This window comes from Lagopus leucura, unplaced genomic scaffold, assembly GCF_019238085.1.
Source record: "Lagopus leucura isolate 7727_CA_CO unplaced genomic scaffold, USGS_WTPT01 Super-Scaffold_100029, whole genome shotgun sequence".
In the NCBI taxonomy this organism is placed as follows: domain Eukaryota; kingdom Metazoa; phylum Chordata; class Aves; order Galliformes; family Phasianidae; genus Lagopus; species Lagopus leucura.
In genome coordinates, this window is record NW_024962280.1 from 5,426,305 (window position 1) to 5,443,863 (window position 17,559).

At 35.6% G+C, this 17,559-nt stretch overlaps 1 protein-coding gene across 1 annotated transcript in view; it reads left to right on the forward strand.

Moving 5' to 3' along the window:
* NAALADL2 (N-acetylated alpha-linked acidic dipeptidase like 2) overlaps window positions 1-17,559 on the forward strand; it is a 194,844-nt gene that overhangs the window by 51,563 nt on the left and 125,722 nt on the right. The window contains exon 3 of the mRNA XM_042881296.1: window positions 8,277-8,396. Within this exon, the coding sequence (XP_042737230.1) occupies window positions 8,277-8,396 (120 nt within the window). The remainder of the gene's footprint in view (window positions 1-8,276; window positions 8,397-17,559) is intronic.

Below are 17,559 nucleotides of genomic sequence, written 5' to 3' on the forward strand. Positions count from 1 at the left end.
CTAACTGCTTTTATTGAAAACTATTCTGTAAAGTACTACTACAGTAATACTGAGCAACTCTCTACTGCTGTAAAAAAGTGACCTGGAATGCAGGCTGTGGAAGATCAGGGAAGCTCTGGAGTTCCAACAGGGCAACAGTAGATTACTCCTTCCTCCCATCAAGTTGTCTGGGTTGCAGTTTCCCTGCATTCTTTCCCATGTATTTTTGGTAATGTAAACATCTTTCCTTTGAGATATAATGTATCAAAACACACTATACAGAGTGAACAATTCACTGGTCTCTTCTAAAATGGAGCAATTCCTGTCCTTTGCATGGGATTTCCTTTCTTTTACAGGATTTTCTGTCCCTGCTGAGAGCATAGGAAGCAAGTTCACAAATTCTCAATGGAGTTCGTGCTCGTACATTAGTAGAGATGAACTCTGAGAATGTCTGTGTGAAATTAGGCACCTCAGAAATATTATTGCCTTAATCTATGCAAAGGCAAGCTACTAATTGCACTATAGCAAGGGTACCTGACAGAGCCCTATCCTGAATTCCCGCTTAATTCCTTCCATTGCTCATAAAAATAAAGCGTTAAAAATTGAAGGCCAACCATTTCTGAAAGAAGAAAATTTCAGCTTACTTAAACTTGAACAGTGACACGATAAAGTCACAGTTAATGACCAACTGGCAGTTCATTTTTGAAAACAAAATCAGAATGCCTGGAAAAATGAAGAACTTTTATTCCTACAGCAACATTAAATATGTGATACCTGAATCATAAGTTTGTGTGTTTCTTCTAAGGTCTAATATCCAGAATGTTACATAATTGAAAATGAAAATGTATATTGCTTCAGTCACAGAGCTTTACTATTCTCACATGTAGCCATTTTTTGTATTTGCCTTGGTCAATTGTTTTGTCCACTTGAATTCATTATCACTCGCTATTCTCATTGGAGCCTCTTTCTTCCATCCAAATGTATTTGTAATTCTAGAGTGTATTTTTCAGCTTGTTTCCTAAAAGGACGATTTGTAGACCTATACAATTATCTATTGCTTTTGGATACCAGAGTTCACACCAGATATGAAAGGTGTCATCTTCCTTTTCACAACTACATGTCTAGTTCTCCAGATTTGACGAAATGCTGCTTTAACTCCCTGATGTGTTTACAGCACTATATGGTTTGCCATCTCTCTCATTATGTTCAGTGTCTGACGTTTGGCCAAGTGATGGCTACAAGTTCTGTGTAAAAGAGTGTTTATTATACTGTGGAAAATCAAGTTCTCACTGATGTTTCTGAAAGTTGAAGATGGAATGGATAACCTCTTGTGCATAGATGTGCTTATCTGCATTTCTGAAGTAGGTGTCCACTTTATCCTTCTGTTTCAAAGTACATACAGTAACAGCAACATATGTTTTCTGTGTGTATAGCAAGCATACGTAGAAATAGAGCCAGTATATATATTTCTGTATATTATGCATGCAGTAGGATGAGAGTTGGTTGGCTAAAACAGGCTTCTCATCCTTTGAAATTTGTGCAATTTTAAAATGGCAAAAATTGGAAGCCTGAATATTGTAAGGTTGTTTTCTAGATTTTTTTTTTTGTTTACACAACCAGGCCAGCTCTGAAGGTGAAGGAATTTAACAAAACTGATACACTAGCCTCTAAGAAATTAAAATATTGAAGTTATTAAATGACATATTTCAGCTGCACTTGAAAAGATTCAAAAGCACTTCCATGCAATATTTCACATTGGTTGACACACACATTCTGTCTCTGATAGTGTTTGCATTCTCTTGACACTATTTTTATGGCCTGTCATTTTAGACAGGAGATTATTTTCTTTCTTGAGTTGTGTAGGCGTAAACTCACATTTTGTTGTTTTTCATGGAGATCCCGTGAAAAAGCAGAGCAAGGAGATATTGGTGCCTTGGGGTACGCCCTCCTGCTCTGCTAGGGACTGACCCATCCCTGCTGTAGCGGTCTATCTGGCAGCTTGTGCCACAGCCTGCAGTGGCTGTGTGTATATGAAGCTTTCAGGCATTTCTCAAAGGTGCAAGCATCTTCCCTAGGCTTTAACATATAGAGAATTCTTTCCTGTAGTGGTTATATATATATTTTTATTCCATATAGATGATAAAAAGGCCTTTAAATGACGATGGTCTTCAGCCTCTGGATGGTTCGTGTCAGAGAGTAAACAATAAAACTTGTCCTTTCCCGCAGTCTGGCCTTTAGAATTTGCTGAACTCTGACATTGTGGGGACGGATTTTGATATAAAACAGTTTCACTGGAAATATTAAGGCCAGGTTTAAATTACAGCATTATAATTCACCATGTACATTTTATGATTTTTTTTTTTTTTAAATGTAGTATTGTGGCTAAACAATTCTGATTGTTTTGGTAGCTTTTCCTCAGTCTGCATGATTTATAAATTTATATTTGCATGAACAGCTATCCCTGAGTAAGCTCAACCAAATAGGCTGGCAAATACAAATTACTGTTTCTTCTTAGGAAAATACGATCAATGTGGCTTTCATTTCATATATAAGAAAGAATCACCAGAATTTTAAATTTTGCCACTAGCGAGTTTTGTGAGATGACAGGCATTCAGCACCACTTAATGAAGGCTTAGGATAATGAAATTTCTGATGGGTTTTCAAGCCTCAAATGATGTTGTGTCCTTCAGTGTTTTATAACCAAAGCAATGTTCTTAGAGATTTTAGAATAAATATCAATTTTTATATGACTGAAGAAAATGTTTGACTTCAGAATACCTAAAAAATAGATAAGTATTTTAATCTAATTAGAAAAGATGAAAAAACGAGGCTTGCCACATTGGATATCTCACTGAATATCATGAATTAAAAAATTACACTTAGATATTAGTTTTTCCTTCTGCTTAAGGGAAACTGGAAGAATGTAATCATGAGCAGAGGGCGAAAAAGTAAAAACAAATGAAAAGAAGGAAAAATAAAGTTCACAATAGATGTAGAGGGAGGAGTCTACTGGATAAGTATTATCATCAGGGGACAGACTATGCCAACTCAGATTTATCTGGGGCTCTGTAACCGTAAAACACAGAAGAGGTTCTTTTCTGTAGGCTATAAAAAGGCTTCGATCTTAATTCAGTCTCCATGGGTGATACCAGGATAAGAACACCTGCTATAAACTATAAAGAGCAAGCAAGCCAACAAGTTAAACTCCAGTGTCTCTCTAAAAACGATACTGGAACAGCACAAACAACCTGTAGGAACATTCCTGCCTGGAATGGAGCTGTGTTGCCAGATATGGTGAGGGGAGGAAAGAGCACCTGAAATGTGTCAGCAACTAAATTTGCTCTGTGAGGTCAAACTCTGAGGCTGAGGGACATAATTGTTTCCTCTTGTTTTGGTATTGCACTCTTGAACAAATTACAATTTTAGATGTTACTGCAATTTTACATGATAAAATCTAGACACAAAGAATCCTTTCTGACTGTTAGTTGGCATTGAGGATCATATGGAATTACTCTGATATTTCAGTGGGTGAATACGAATATTGAAGTAAAAAAAGCTTGCAGTGTAAGGTGCAAAAAAGCACAAAAGAATTTCATCAATCTGCTTGAAGGTGACTAAATACTTTATTTAGTGAACAAATAGGCATTTAATAATGACCCCAAACATATCACGTTATCTAGAGCAACACTCAAATTTTGTGATTCAAGTCTGCCCAGACATCGTGCATCAAATGTAATTCTAAATATTACTGATTGTATGGTCACGCTTTCTTTTATCTTCTTCTGTTTTGGCAATGCTGAACCTAGCAAGAGGAAACCAAACTTACTGTGTTTGCTCTTGGCTTCAGTGAATCCTAACCACAAAACAGCAGGCTGATTCCACTTGTATTGAGTGCCATTACTGTAAGAGGCCTCAATAGTTAGGCTGCAGCCACTTTTAGTTGCGCTTTCAGCTCTTCAATTAAACTGGAGGTGGTAATGAGACATATGCCACAAAACCTACCAACACAGGTCTTTTAATTCTCCATCCAGGTTCTGTTATGACTGGGTAGTTCATTTTGTCTCTGGCTGCTCAAACAAGGGCAAAGAGGGAGGTTTGGGTGGTAGCAATTAGAGGGAGACAGCTGTGGTTCATTGGGTATCAGCTGCATGCTTTTGGCTATAATGGGAGAAGCATCCCCAACAGAAAGTGTAAGAGAACTTATACTGATGAATGAGTTGGCATGCTTGGACACAACAGTTATTTCTTTTCTTTTTCCTAATTTTAGTGAAGAACTGCTTTTATGTTTGCAGAGTATTCTGTGTATTTGTTGATGTCCAACTTTAATCTACAGCCAGCTTGAATTTACTTTTATACTGTGCTGAATGTTGCCTTCAATCGCAGTTTCAGTGCTGTGCAAATGAATTATAGTGAAGTGTTTAATAAAATTCAATCTCAGGTGCTGATCACAAACTACTGTCTGCTCCAATATGATTTGCAAATGTACTTTTAAGTTTTTACATTTGTCAGGAGGAATAGTTGGAGGTCATTTACCTGTGATTGGTCACACATTTGTTACCTTTATTGGGTCGACAGCCTAAAAACAGTAGCTGAATGTTGAGGGACATATGAAGGTCATAGATTTAAATGAAATAAGAGGATGTATTATGTGTGAACACACAATAGACTGAGGTGTTGGTCCATCGTTTTCTTTAGGTAAATTGTCTTAATTCTGATGAGTAATTGTATACGTAGCATTCAGCTTTGTAAAATACTGATGGTTTTTTCATCTGTTTCTGTCTGTTTCTATCCCTCTCTCATCTATTTTTGATCTATTTAACTTGTTCTTTACATTTTTAATTCTGATAGTATTTGCTAAGAAAGCGAATTTTTAAGATTGCATATGATGGCTTCAGGATTCCAACTGCCACTTGCTTCATACAGTTACGAATACTTTTCCAAGAGCTAGCTATTGTTTTGTTTTGTTTTTTTTTCTACCCTTGACCGGGTGAAGAATGCTTTTTATTCTCTTTAATTTTGGAGAGAAGTAAAAGAGACTGAGAAAAGGCCCTTGGCTTCCCTGATCATGGCATTTTCAAAATGCTTGACTTTGCAGATTTTGTGGGTTTTTTATCATAATTTTTAAGATGGAATGTTTACAAGTCATTGAGCATCATCTTGGGATTTAGAAACTAATAATAAGTCTAACATAAAATAATTACTTTTCCTAGAAATGTTTGTTTTATTACTTACCCTTACTTCATTTCACGCGTGGGGGAATACTTCTGAACTCCATATTGCACATCACAATTTGCTCCGAAATAGTCGTATCTTTGAAACAGCATAGCAATTTGAAGAGTAAGTACCCAATTCAAATGGATAAAACAGCTCATTGTTTAGTCGTTTTCTAGTTTAAGGTAAGAGGATTTACTCTCCCGTATCTAAATCAAGTATACAAGTGCTCTTTTTCAGCATCTGATAAAAGGATGAGTTCTTTTTTGTTTTATGTATAAAATTATCCTACCAAAGGAAAGCAGTATATCAAGCATGGGTTACTGTGGGTGGGGTATTCTACTTTCTTAAATCTGGAATCTATAAAATGAGAAATATTTCCCATTGTAAGCATTTCTAAAACAGGAAAAAAAAAAAAAAACAACTAATCTTTATTCATTATTTTTTTGAGTTAAGACTGTTGTGACTAAAACAGAACTTCATGCAACATAAATAGCTATTTCTCAGCAGATGATTGATAGAGTAGCACTTTTGGCTTAATATACTTTTCTCTAACATTATTTTGAAATTATACTTTTAATCTTTCATACTAGAAATAAAGGATCAAATTGGTTGAGCCCCAGCACTCGCAGTAAGAGCAAAACTGACTACTTTGAGCTCGTGTTGCGGTATAGTATGTAATTAATTAGAGCTGAATGATTCTCTATGTATTACAAATTTTACATTGATTTCAGGTGTACAAAAAAGGAAGAAGTAGGAATCTTAACTTTTCTCTTGTAGAGTCAGTATAGTACTTGGAAAGGACCAGCAAGCAGCACTTGAAAGTGTGGTTTGCATCCATAAATTAACAAACAGCAGTCACTAAATAGATTAATAATTGTGCGAACATGTAGTATTCTTCTTTACAGAATGGTGGATAGCACCCTGGAGGAGCAGCTAGCAAAAATAACATGAAGAGGCTTGTGACTATGAGCAGGCATCGCATTTTCACACAGACACACTGTTGAAGCAAATGATTTGATACTCCATTATGTCATACCTTTGTGTATTGATTTTGCCTCAGGAAAAGGCAGTGCAGTTTCTCAAATAAGTGATGAAAGCCCTGATTTCAGTTTGTTTGGGGGTAATTGGTAAAAGTGTTGGGTCCAAAGGGATTAGAGGTCTCCCCAGAAATCAACTCATAGATAAGCTCGCAAACTGTAAGACTTGTGAGACCAATAATTATTTCGCTTCAGTGACTTCTGTAGGTACAAATGAAAATAAAGCCAAGTTCTACAAAATAAGGCAAATCTGTGAGAACTTCTGGGAAGTAGGCTGATGAATTAATTCCTTTTCTTCTTTTGAGATGAACTGTGCATAACTACATTAATTCTGTGAGATCTTTTCAGACAGGAGCGTCAAATTAAGTAAAACGTATCGTAGCTTGCAATAGAACCAAAACTTAATTCATGTGATTTTGTCATACTTTTCAATATAACAATCACACGGGAAAGTTTATATTGTATTTCAGCTTATAGTCATGATTTGAGTTTTTATATTAAATAGTTTTCATGTTCTTTACATAGTGAAAACCCACGTGTTAAAAAAAAAAAAAATTCTCTATGAAGTGCACGATTGTTTGCTCTTACATTTCAGTACCTGGTGTAAAATCTAGTGTTTACTGTTACAGAAGTGTTTAATTACTTTGGTTGAGCTTTCTAAAGACTGTTTATACAGCACTGATGACATGTTATGGACTTAGAAAATTGTTAACTTGAAAATTTAATGAAATGTGTTTAAGAAGACATGGACTTTGGCAAGAAAGAAATTTATGAATTCAATTCACGTGTTAAAGCACAAGCTCATAACGTTCAGATAGAATTGTATAAGAGTAAACACTTTCTTAAAATACCTGTGTTTAGGAATCTAGTGAAGTTTCACACATCCTACACTGCCAGAATAACTGTTGGAAGAATTTAAACAGTTTGTGTGAAGATGTCTAAAATCAGAACTGTTGACTTTGGCAGTGAGTCCATGGTTACTGAAACTGAAATGAAAGAGAAATTTTCCATCCTGTACTGCTCGTCTTGTTTTATTTTTTAAATGTTTGTGTAACATTTTTGTGTTGTCTTGTTTGTATTTTATGTGAAAACTGTGCAAAGGGTTTAGAGGTACAAGATTTTCTTTGGTGTTCTGAAATCAGCATATAAAACTAATTATCTTCATACTTGGTCTTTGACAATTGCTATATATGTGCCAGACAAATGCAGCTGGTTACTCTTAAATTTTGTGTATGTAGATACATATATATATGTAGATATATATATATGTATATAAACATAAGTAGATTAATAAATACATGTATACTTCCTAAATCTTTAGAAACACTTCTTGAATGTTTTATCTATCACTGTCCCTGCTTGACATACTCTTGCGCTGTTCTAACTAAAGTGCCAAAGATCATCCTGTAAAGACTTTGTAGTTAGTTGGATGTGATTTTAAATAATATAAAAGCATTAATAGAAAAGCTTAAGCATCAGTGTGGCATAATCTGTTGTAAATGTTTTATCTAATGCTGGATAACATGTAAGTAAGTACTTCAAGGTTACTCAATGAGCATTCAAGATCCCATAATAAAACTGTCTATTGGTACAGTGTGTAAACCTAGGTGTTGTCGCGTGACCTGCTAAATCGTTCACTCTTTCTTGAAATGCTTTACAAGACTTTGGTTCCTTTAAAGAGTAGAGGGAAGTAAAGTACAGGTTAGTTATTATCCCTTACATAGTTCTAATTGCATTCTTTTAACTAATGAGGAGGAATTCTCATCAGAATCAGCAGCATTTATAATTATTATTGGCAAGAAATAAAATTCTGATTTTTATCACTGCTGAGGAATTGCTTGAAAACTGCCAAGATAGAAATGTATTTGTCAGATTTAATTATCAAGCTCTTTGCTCTTACAGGTCTTCCTATTCCAGTGATTAGAAATAAGGTTAAACAGAACTCCCAGCTGCTTGTAATTACACAGATAACTTGGTTTCTGTGGAATGAACACTCTCTCTGCTGTATAGTTATCAATATGCCCTGGATTTTGTCTTCTCTTTCAGGCAGAACTTGTTGATATACAGTATGGGACCATAGAAGACTTGATGCGAATTCAAACCGCTACAAATGTGACCAAAAAAATTGCACTTCTGAAGCTAGGACAATCACCTTTACTTTATAAGGTTAGTTTTACACTTGATCTACAGTACCTCTTACATGTAACATTTGTTTTGCTGTGTATCTTAGAGTGCTCCAGTGTCCTGCTGTGTTTTAGCTGTGTACTATAATCCTTTTGGCAAATGAAGAAATCCTCAAAATAATAATAAAGTATAAGGTGGGGGGGGAGGGGAAGGGGGGAAAGGCAGCTGAAATCAGCTGTTGCATCTTTGCAAAAAACTGCACAGGTAAGACTGCTGAAATCTTGTTTCCACGTTATTATATGTAGCACTTAACCTGCTGGCTATAGGTTGAGTGTGCTGGTAGAAGAAGCAGAGTACTTTGTGTACTCACCTGACCCTCAGCTTCTGAGAGTGTTTCCAGTCCCAGGGGGCTGGGTCTAAACTGCAGCGCTTTTGCCCTCAATACAGATGTGCTGCTGAAAGCACTGAGATTGTGAGGTAAGCAATAGCGTACACTATAGGAGGACTACCTAATTGGTTTTGGATTTGTTTAAGAAATTACACTGTAACTTGATTTCGTTGTTACATGATACAGCCATGTTCTGTGGGTAAGGTACCACTGCCTTCCTACTTCTTCCTTCCATCCTTACCATCTCAGAGGGAGAGAGACTGAGCTGGAGAACAGTATTAATTTTCGTGGTGTTTCTGCTGCAAAATGTGCGAGCAGACAGGCATTTATCCTTACTTCTGTTAATTTTACGGGCTCCTCTTGTAAATTCGCCAGGATTTACCTGCCTGTGGTTGAGTTTCCATAGGTTCAGAGTGAGCATGCTTTTTCTACTCCCTCCCTTTCTTTGTTCTTTGGCTGTAGCTATGTAGGGAGAAGAGTACATGCATATGTGTTTGCTCATTCTCCTACTACTCCAGCCCAGGCAGAGAGCACTGAGTTGGAGCTCAGCAGTCCATTTGCAAATTAGATGTAATGGAGTCCACATATAAAACACATTTAAACCCTGAATATCATGTAACTGTTTTCTATTGCAAATATTTTACAAGCAGAATACTGTTTTGCCTTTCAGAAAATACACTAGCCCAATAAATAATTAAACAATTCATTCCCAATTCACAGTAGCAATTATAAAACAACAGTAACTCCAGATCTTATAATTAACAGAATCAGGATCTGCTCTATCAGCCACGAGAAAGTGCAATCGGGACCACAACACAGGTTTAGAAATTAAGCACTTGGTTGTTTTTTTTTTAAATAGGGATAATATTTGTCTTAATAAAAATGCCATTTTCAACTGAGTAGCTTTAGTTGTTTGTCTACATTATTTAGCTGCAATCTAATTAAGTTTGTGAAAGGTCAGTTATCATTGCTGGAACTTGGCTGTTGTGCATCATTTCCGCCGATAGATCTTATACTGTATTTCAATGCCAACTGACAAAAATAATGAAATAGCAGTTGGAGCTCATAAAATAGGAATTTGATAAAGAGGCAAAGCTTGCTATAATAGTGTTGTTACAGTGTCTGTGGAATAGACACTTTTACCAATTTAATTCTATTTCTGTATGCACTTATTATGTCTAAATTACCAAGTAGTACAGCTGAAGGAGCAGAGCAAGATAGTTGATCCTGACAACTTAGGATTTTTGCTATGTCTACAGCAGTTTGGTCCAAAGGAGTGCATGCTAATTAGTAGTTGAGCACTCATTTGCTCTTTTAAAATTATCCATTTTTGCATATTCAGATTGTTGCATAATGCAAACCAAAGTGTGATCAGTGTTGATGATCAGGAGATTGACTGAAAACACACTGCTGATCCAACTAAGGAGACAGTCACATATATTTGATGTCACTTTAATAACAGTTGCTGAAGTCGTGAGGGGAAAATATAGCAATCCCTCAAACCTGTACTCATCTCACACACGTAGAAAGTTTGGTTTTATTTCTTGTTTCTTCTTTCTGAGGTTGTAAACTCTCTTTTTTAGGATATAAATTGTGCCTCTTTGGCTGTGAAATGACCATAATCTTTTAAAAATATGAGGAAAATATGTGGGAGGAGAGAAATAGTCTTTTGTAGGAAATATTTGAACTAAAAGAGAAAGATTGCATTAAACAGCTAGTCTTAATAGGCGCCATATCTCACCACTGAATGCATTTCTTGTCTGCCTTTTCCCCTAAAGTTTGCTTCTGTATTTACTGAGTCTGTTGTAGCAGATGCTTTCCTTTGCCTTTTATTTTCCTTATCTCTGTCGTCCACGTGCTTGGTTTACATCACATTAAAACAGAACACTAGGTCATAACAGAGGTGTCACTGTATATGTGTATATATATCTTGTTCTTTCTATTTTTTCTGTCCAACTTGCATTTTTCACATTTTAATGTTCTTTAATTTCTCATTATTACTACCTTATATTGTACAATTATCTTTCTTAGGTTTTGGGCCTTATTTTTATTAGATTTCCACCAAGATGCCTGAAGAGGTTTCCTCTTCATAACAATTTTTAATCTTGTCTTTGTTTTTCAGTTTTGAGTTTTCTATTGCATGGGTACATTTTTTTTTCCTTTCTGTCTTTTACTGCCATCTAGACTGTTTTTCTATGTTCTTCCTAGTCTCATCTTTTGTATTTTCGTATTATTTACTTTTAAGTCTCACTTGTTTCCTCTCTCCATATTGAAATTACTCAATGGTAGCCTTAAAAGTGGGGTGAAAGAATGATAGAAATGGTTCAAGAGCTGGAGAAAGTTACAGCGGGAAGAAGGCAGAGTCACTGACATGATTACAGTTTTCAAACTTCTTTGATTACTCCTAGAGCAGATCCATGGCTACAAACCAGAACATTTTTAAGAGCCTGGTAATTTCAGAGTATAGAACAAAAAAATCTTCCTTAAGGTGAAAGCTGAAACTAGAGAAATTTAAATTGTAGATGAAGCACAACTTCTGGAACCATCTTCCAGAGAAAATACTTGTTTTCTCCCACCTTCAGATTGAAAGTGACTGCCTTGTAGTGTTCTGCTAAAAGGAAAATCTGCTACATACAGTAATTGCTTTTGCTGGAACTTGTGTTATCGGTGAACTTCAGTGAGTAGTTACATACAGTAGATCAGAACACATTCACTACGTTCTTGAATAAAAAGGGGAAAGATAACTAAATTTATTACTAGGGATGAAACAAATTGCATTTGTGGTGTAAATTACCTTTCTTGGAAGGAGCAGCTTGAGTTTCCTGCTGTGTCTGTAGACACAAACATCCTCTTTCAATGATATAAAATGTGTGGTGACAAAAAGACTGATTAAACCACCTCACCAGCATGCAGCTACTCTGCCCTAAAGCTTCTCTGACTATATGTCATGACTGTGAGCACATAAAGGAAGCTAGGGGGATGTGTTGTTTTTTGGTGTTATTTTCTCCAGAAAAGAAAACAACACAGTAATGTCAATATTCAGACTGGAAATATCATGACTGGAATCATTTTTTGAAGAATGCTGTGAATCTGGTTCAAGATTTAATCTTTGAGTTTGGGGATTCAAGGAAAAGCCATAACTTTTATCCTAAATGAACTTTTAATAAAGTAGCAATAGCCCTGGAGGCCAGATTACTTAATCTTTACAATGTGTGCACATTAATATTTTTCTTACATTCATTAAATGAAAATGTTGTACTAATGTGTAAATATGTGTATTTTAAAAAATATTTACAGCCTTCATGAATATTCATAGAACTGATTTTTAACTGTCATCAAGTTTAGAAATGTGGATGTTTGCATCTTTATGCAGGGATTCTTGGTAGCCACTTATGGACAAAGATTTAGTAAATGAAAAATAGAATAAAAGTCATTTAGAAAAGGACTTCTATTTAAAAACTGCATTTAAAATCAGTTTAGTTCGGAAAGTCATTGCACGTTTCTACTTTCTACATTGTTAGGCTTCTTTTTTTCTCTCAACGTTGGATTCTTTTCATCTGGCATGTTTTATGGCTAGCATACACAACTGTGAAGATCACGTTTTAAATCTCCATTCAACTACGACTCTGTCTCTCCTTATATCTCCTGCTCCTTCCGCCTATACACACGTGTATCTACGCGTGCGTGTATACAAACTATATTGATTAAAACTTTTCCAAGGATTCTAAGCACCTCATATGCATTTCATTATTAAGGACAGTGGGTTTTTTGCTTCGTAGGATGATTTTTTTTCCAAGGCACTTAAAGTGTTTGCATACTCACTTCCTCTGTACTGCGAGATTTATGATGATATTATATCCTCTTGAGAAGCCTTACTTGAAAATTCAAGCTGTATCTGTAGGTAGTATGAATAAAAGTTATGGAAGCATATAAAACTAGACCTGCAGAACTGGATTGGAAGAGATCACGTAGTGCATTACTTAGGGTAAACCTACTGTATCTACTGTGATTCCTGGTAATTCTTTGTTGTCTTTCTTAAGTATTTCCAGAGTAGAAATTTCAGCGTTTTCCTCAGTTATGATTTCCTGGACTGCACCATTGAATACTGCACGTAAAGTCTGTTAATTTTGTCCTGTGTGCTGAGAATACGGCAGGCTCCTTTTCCTCTGCAATAAGGTCTTATCTATCATGCTTTTCAGTTTTCTCTTTTTTAGACTGAAAAAGCTGTTTCTTCTGGTCTTTTTTTCATATTGTTTTGTGTAACCTTCACTTGTTCTATAGATTGAACACCTTTCTACTAGTTTGAAACTGATGTTTGTTTGGTTTTTTTTGCCCCAGAACTGTAGTTGGTGTTTCATCTGAGCCTGGTCACAAATTTCTTCAAAACCTCTTCCTTTGTTCTGTTTTTACAATTGGCTTAAATGTAGTAACGCTCATTTGAATAGCATCTGGTTTCTCAAGATTCCTGTTATCTATTATCTTCTTAAAATCTTATTCCAATTGCCATAATCATGAGTTTCTTTTGAAGAGGCGAAGATGATTTCAGATTGCTTGATGATGGTCATGTTTGCTGATGTGGATTTTGTGGTTTGGCCAAGTTGTATTCCTACAAAGTATGTTCTTACTTTGCTTTTGAGGAACCACTGGTTGCCTTGTGGTCCTTCTCTTGTAGTCTTTGTCTGCCTTGTGTTTGTAGAGGATTCCTTCTTACAAGTCTTCAGCTTTTGTTTAGTGTTCTTGAACCCTTTATTCTTCCAAAGATTTAGTAAATTTTAATTCACTCAGGTTCTTAACCTTCCTCTTCTCAAACAGCTCCAGTTGGAAGAAGGCTTCAGTGCTTTTTTTTTTTCCCCACTTACAATATTTAAAAAAAAAGAAAAATGCTGCACAAATTGTCTGTGTGAAAGTATCATTTATGTAATTGTTTTCATATTATCGTTAATCTTGTTCTGAATGCTACTTTTAGTCACCTGTTTACTTACCTCTTCCTGATTTCATGTTTCAGTGAATGGTAATGTGCAAGCTATTCTGCTGTTTAGTGAGAAATTTTGTGTTCTGAAGACCATAGGTCTTCCTTTATCTGAAAGCATATCCAATTTAAAAGATTGATAGATGTAATACTCAATTATATTCTACCAACTTTGATGACAATTCTGCCTTGTTCTTTTGAATAGAAGGAACAAGCTATAGCAGATAATTAGAGAAACCTGGAGGCATCCTGTGTTGAGGTCTTAAATGTGTTGTGTTTGAGTGACTGAAAAATCCATCCCCATCCCATAGAATACACATGCTTGAGTTAAAAAAGGAAAAATAACTCCACAGATTTATCACTTAATGTTTCATCCCAAAGTCATATTTCAAATTTTTATTTACAAACATTTTAAAACATAGCTTAAAGTGAAAGTGCCAATTCTGATAGGGTTTTGTCTCTGTGTGTGGTACTGTAGGAAAGAAAATTGAGAGATGCATTGACTTGAAATCTGTTGCTGGTAATTTAACAAAAAACCTCAAAAGAGTGGTTTTGTGCTACTGATGGGAACCAAATCACACTGAGCTCTATTGTTCTGCTCATGGAAAGCTGTTCTACTCAGAATAATTTGAACCGAGCATGTCAATTTACCTTGTACTTATTCCAGCATTTGAAGGATGATGTACTGTGACCCAGACCACCTAAACAAGAAACAATGCCAGTATGGTTATAAATTCAATCTGTATCCCTCCTTATGAATATGAAATAGTTGACAAAAATTTGCTCTCTTATCCCTTTAGTCAAATGCACTGCAGTAAATAAAAGTAGAGAGAGAATTCTTACTCTGTGCAGTAAAAATGGAGAAAAGTAATTCAGGCTTGTAAGCCATAAGATGAATATGTAAAGGGTGGGGTAGGAGAAAAACAATTGATGTCTGGGTGGAAGCACAATTGTAGCACAGCTTGTCAATATTCTCTACTAATTAACATTTTGGTTGCATCAGTGAAAGGACTTTTCAGTTATTACTCATTTCCTATTCAATTACGAAACCGTGTGTTTGTTTGGATGGAAGAAGTGTGCTATTAGCAGAGTAAATGAGGGGACACAAGATAAATAACCAAAAGTAGACATTGATTTTTTTGCATTTCTGATGTGACAGTATTTTTCCAGAATGTTTTCCATAGTCATTGTTGTCTTGTGTACCTATTCGTATTCCCAGTTGAAGTTTCTATTCACTTTCTCTTCTGGACTGATACCAAAGTTCCTGAAGTTCCACTTAGCTATTTCACTGCCTATGTTTTCTTGTTGTCTTCAGTAATACTGAGCACTTGTTTTTCTCTTAGGAAATTAAATATTCCTATACTCAGTAGAATTTCTAATTGCACGAACATTGAATCCATCTTTTGAAAAATTAATCCAACTCCATTATGAATCACAATTTCCTGAGGGAATATTTCCTGAGGGAATGTGATGACCATTTTATAGCAGGTCTCCTCCTGTTAGTAAGTCATTCTTAATTTGACTGAGAGTGTAAGTGGCTTCCTTTCAAAAATGGAAGGTGGCTGACTCTTTAAAGAAACAAAAAACAAACAGAAAAACCCCACAGGTTCTGGTGTCGTCTTCAACTCTTTCTGAATTTTTGAGGTGTGAAGACAAGCATAATTTTCTATTTTATCAAACCCTTAAAAAATGAATAGTAAATGTAATCATCCAATTTACTGAGTGCTATGAGTCCAATTTACTGAGTCCTGATAAATAGTGCAAAGTTAAGCAAAGCAGCTTTGTTGTGAGGCAATTATTCTAAAGCACAGTCGAAGCAAAGAAATCCATTGCCTCGATTTGTACCTCAGAGCCTTACATCCTCACAGCTGATCAGATGCTTTATACACCTTGTCTTTCCATCATAAAACCTAAACTGTTCAAATCAGATGCACTAGCTATTTTTCTGGCCTTGGCACTTTTTCTGCTGCTTGGTGATGTAAGGAATTTAAGGGATTTTTTTTTCCACCCAAGCTACTAATTGAGCTGGCCCATCACATTTGTTGAACTTGGACTTCACAAAAGAACCGTTCACAAATGATATGGTCCTCTTTTCCTCACACATACTGTTCATATTCAACAACAGCTGAGAAGGTGGAAAAGAAAACAGAAGGTATGAGAGCTTTGAGCAGAGATGGAATTAATGTGTAAAATCTTTCTGACAGAACATATCTGTATGCCTGAAGGTTCTTCAAAAGTATCAGATACTGAAGTAGGTGGAGTGATACGCCCCATGCCATCAGCCATCCCAACTGCTCACCCAAAAAACTCCGAGAGGATAATTATAGACCAGTACCATGCACACTGGTTATTTTTCATGTTTATAGTAACCATAGGACAGTACCTCCTTTTTTTTTTTTACTTTTATTTTATATTTTTATTTTGTTATCTGTCCTTTTAAAATGCATCTAAGTTGCACAGTTAAGGAAAAAAAAAGGTTTCAGTAACCTAGTGAGGTCTGTGAATAGAAATAATTTTAGGGATGGTCCTGCAGAAATATATCCAGGTCCAGAACTTGGCTGGATATGCATTTATGTTCTGTATAGCTTTCAGAGTTGGTCCGTGAGAAATAGTTTACTGGTTTACTGCTTGTGATTTGTCAGTGAAAGTCTGAATTTTGGCCTTACGAATACACTTGCAGTTTGCATTGTGATCAGAACTTCGAGTAAAACTGTGGACCTGCTGAATGCTGATTGCCAGCCTTTTCATCGGTGTCAGCAGAATCAGATTTTTAGACGTTACATTCTATAGCCTACAGAAGTTTTTAATCATTTTCCCTAGTATTATTTAATGCACCACTTTTAGATTTTCTATGGCTTTTGTGAAACATAGCTACATAAAATATATAACTGCTTGTCCTCAGGGCTTGGGAAAGTCTATTTTTCTTTCTTTTTTTTTCTTTTCTTGGCAGGGGCTAGCAGGTTGCTTTTGGTACTGTATCTTTTCATTTTCTCCTTTTTTTTTCCCCTCTACATGGTGGTGAAAGGGAGCCCTAGAATAACTAAGCCAAAAAGTTACCTTTATACTGTTATTGATTTGTAGACATGGATTTGAAAAGAACACTGCCTCCATCGTTTCAAATACATTTGCACACTCTTGGCAATTACAACTGTAGTCACTCAGAATATTTTGTTTGACAGAACATGAAATGATGCTTTTGTGCAGAAGGCAGTATTTCTACAATTAACGCGTTTTTAACTGAACAGGAATATCGTGCATTTCAGTATAGGAACCGAGGCATTTAAATTTCATCTTTAGATCTGAATAATTAACTCACTGGCAGTACCGAAAATTAAGCCACGTTAAATTTATCTTTATTGTTTAGGTTCAAATCTAAATAAATGGCAATTTGCTTCAATTTATTTTATCCTGCTATATTCCGATATTTCTAAGTGTGTCTGGCTTTTGTGTGTGGTGTTTTTTTTGTATGTATGCTTAGGGGTTTTTTGGTACTGTTTTGCTTTTGTTTTGTTCCAATTTTGAATAGATTCTAGGCGATTTTCTGAATGCAGTTAATTCTCCACATTCAAAACTGAGATTGTGATAATTCATGGTGATTGTCTTAAGAAAAAAACTGGGGGGTTTCTTTGATACAAAGTGGTCAACTAAGGATCTTGTATGTGAAAGGACTGTTGAGCTTCCTGATGCTCAATGATGGAGGCTAAAATTGGTGGAGGCTACTTTACATAATCATCTTGGGGTTCCATAAGATAAATGGTAGCTTTTAATTGATAGTTCCTCTCACCTTCCCATTGCTTTTTCCCCTCAAAATTCTCTAAAAATCAGATTCTTCATCAGATTTAAGAAGA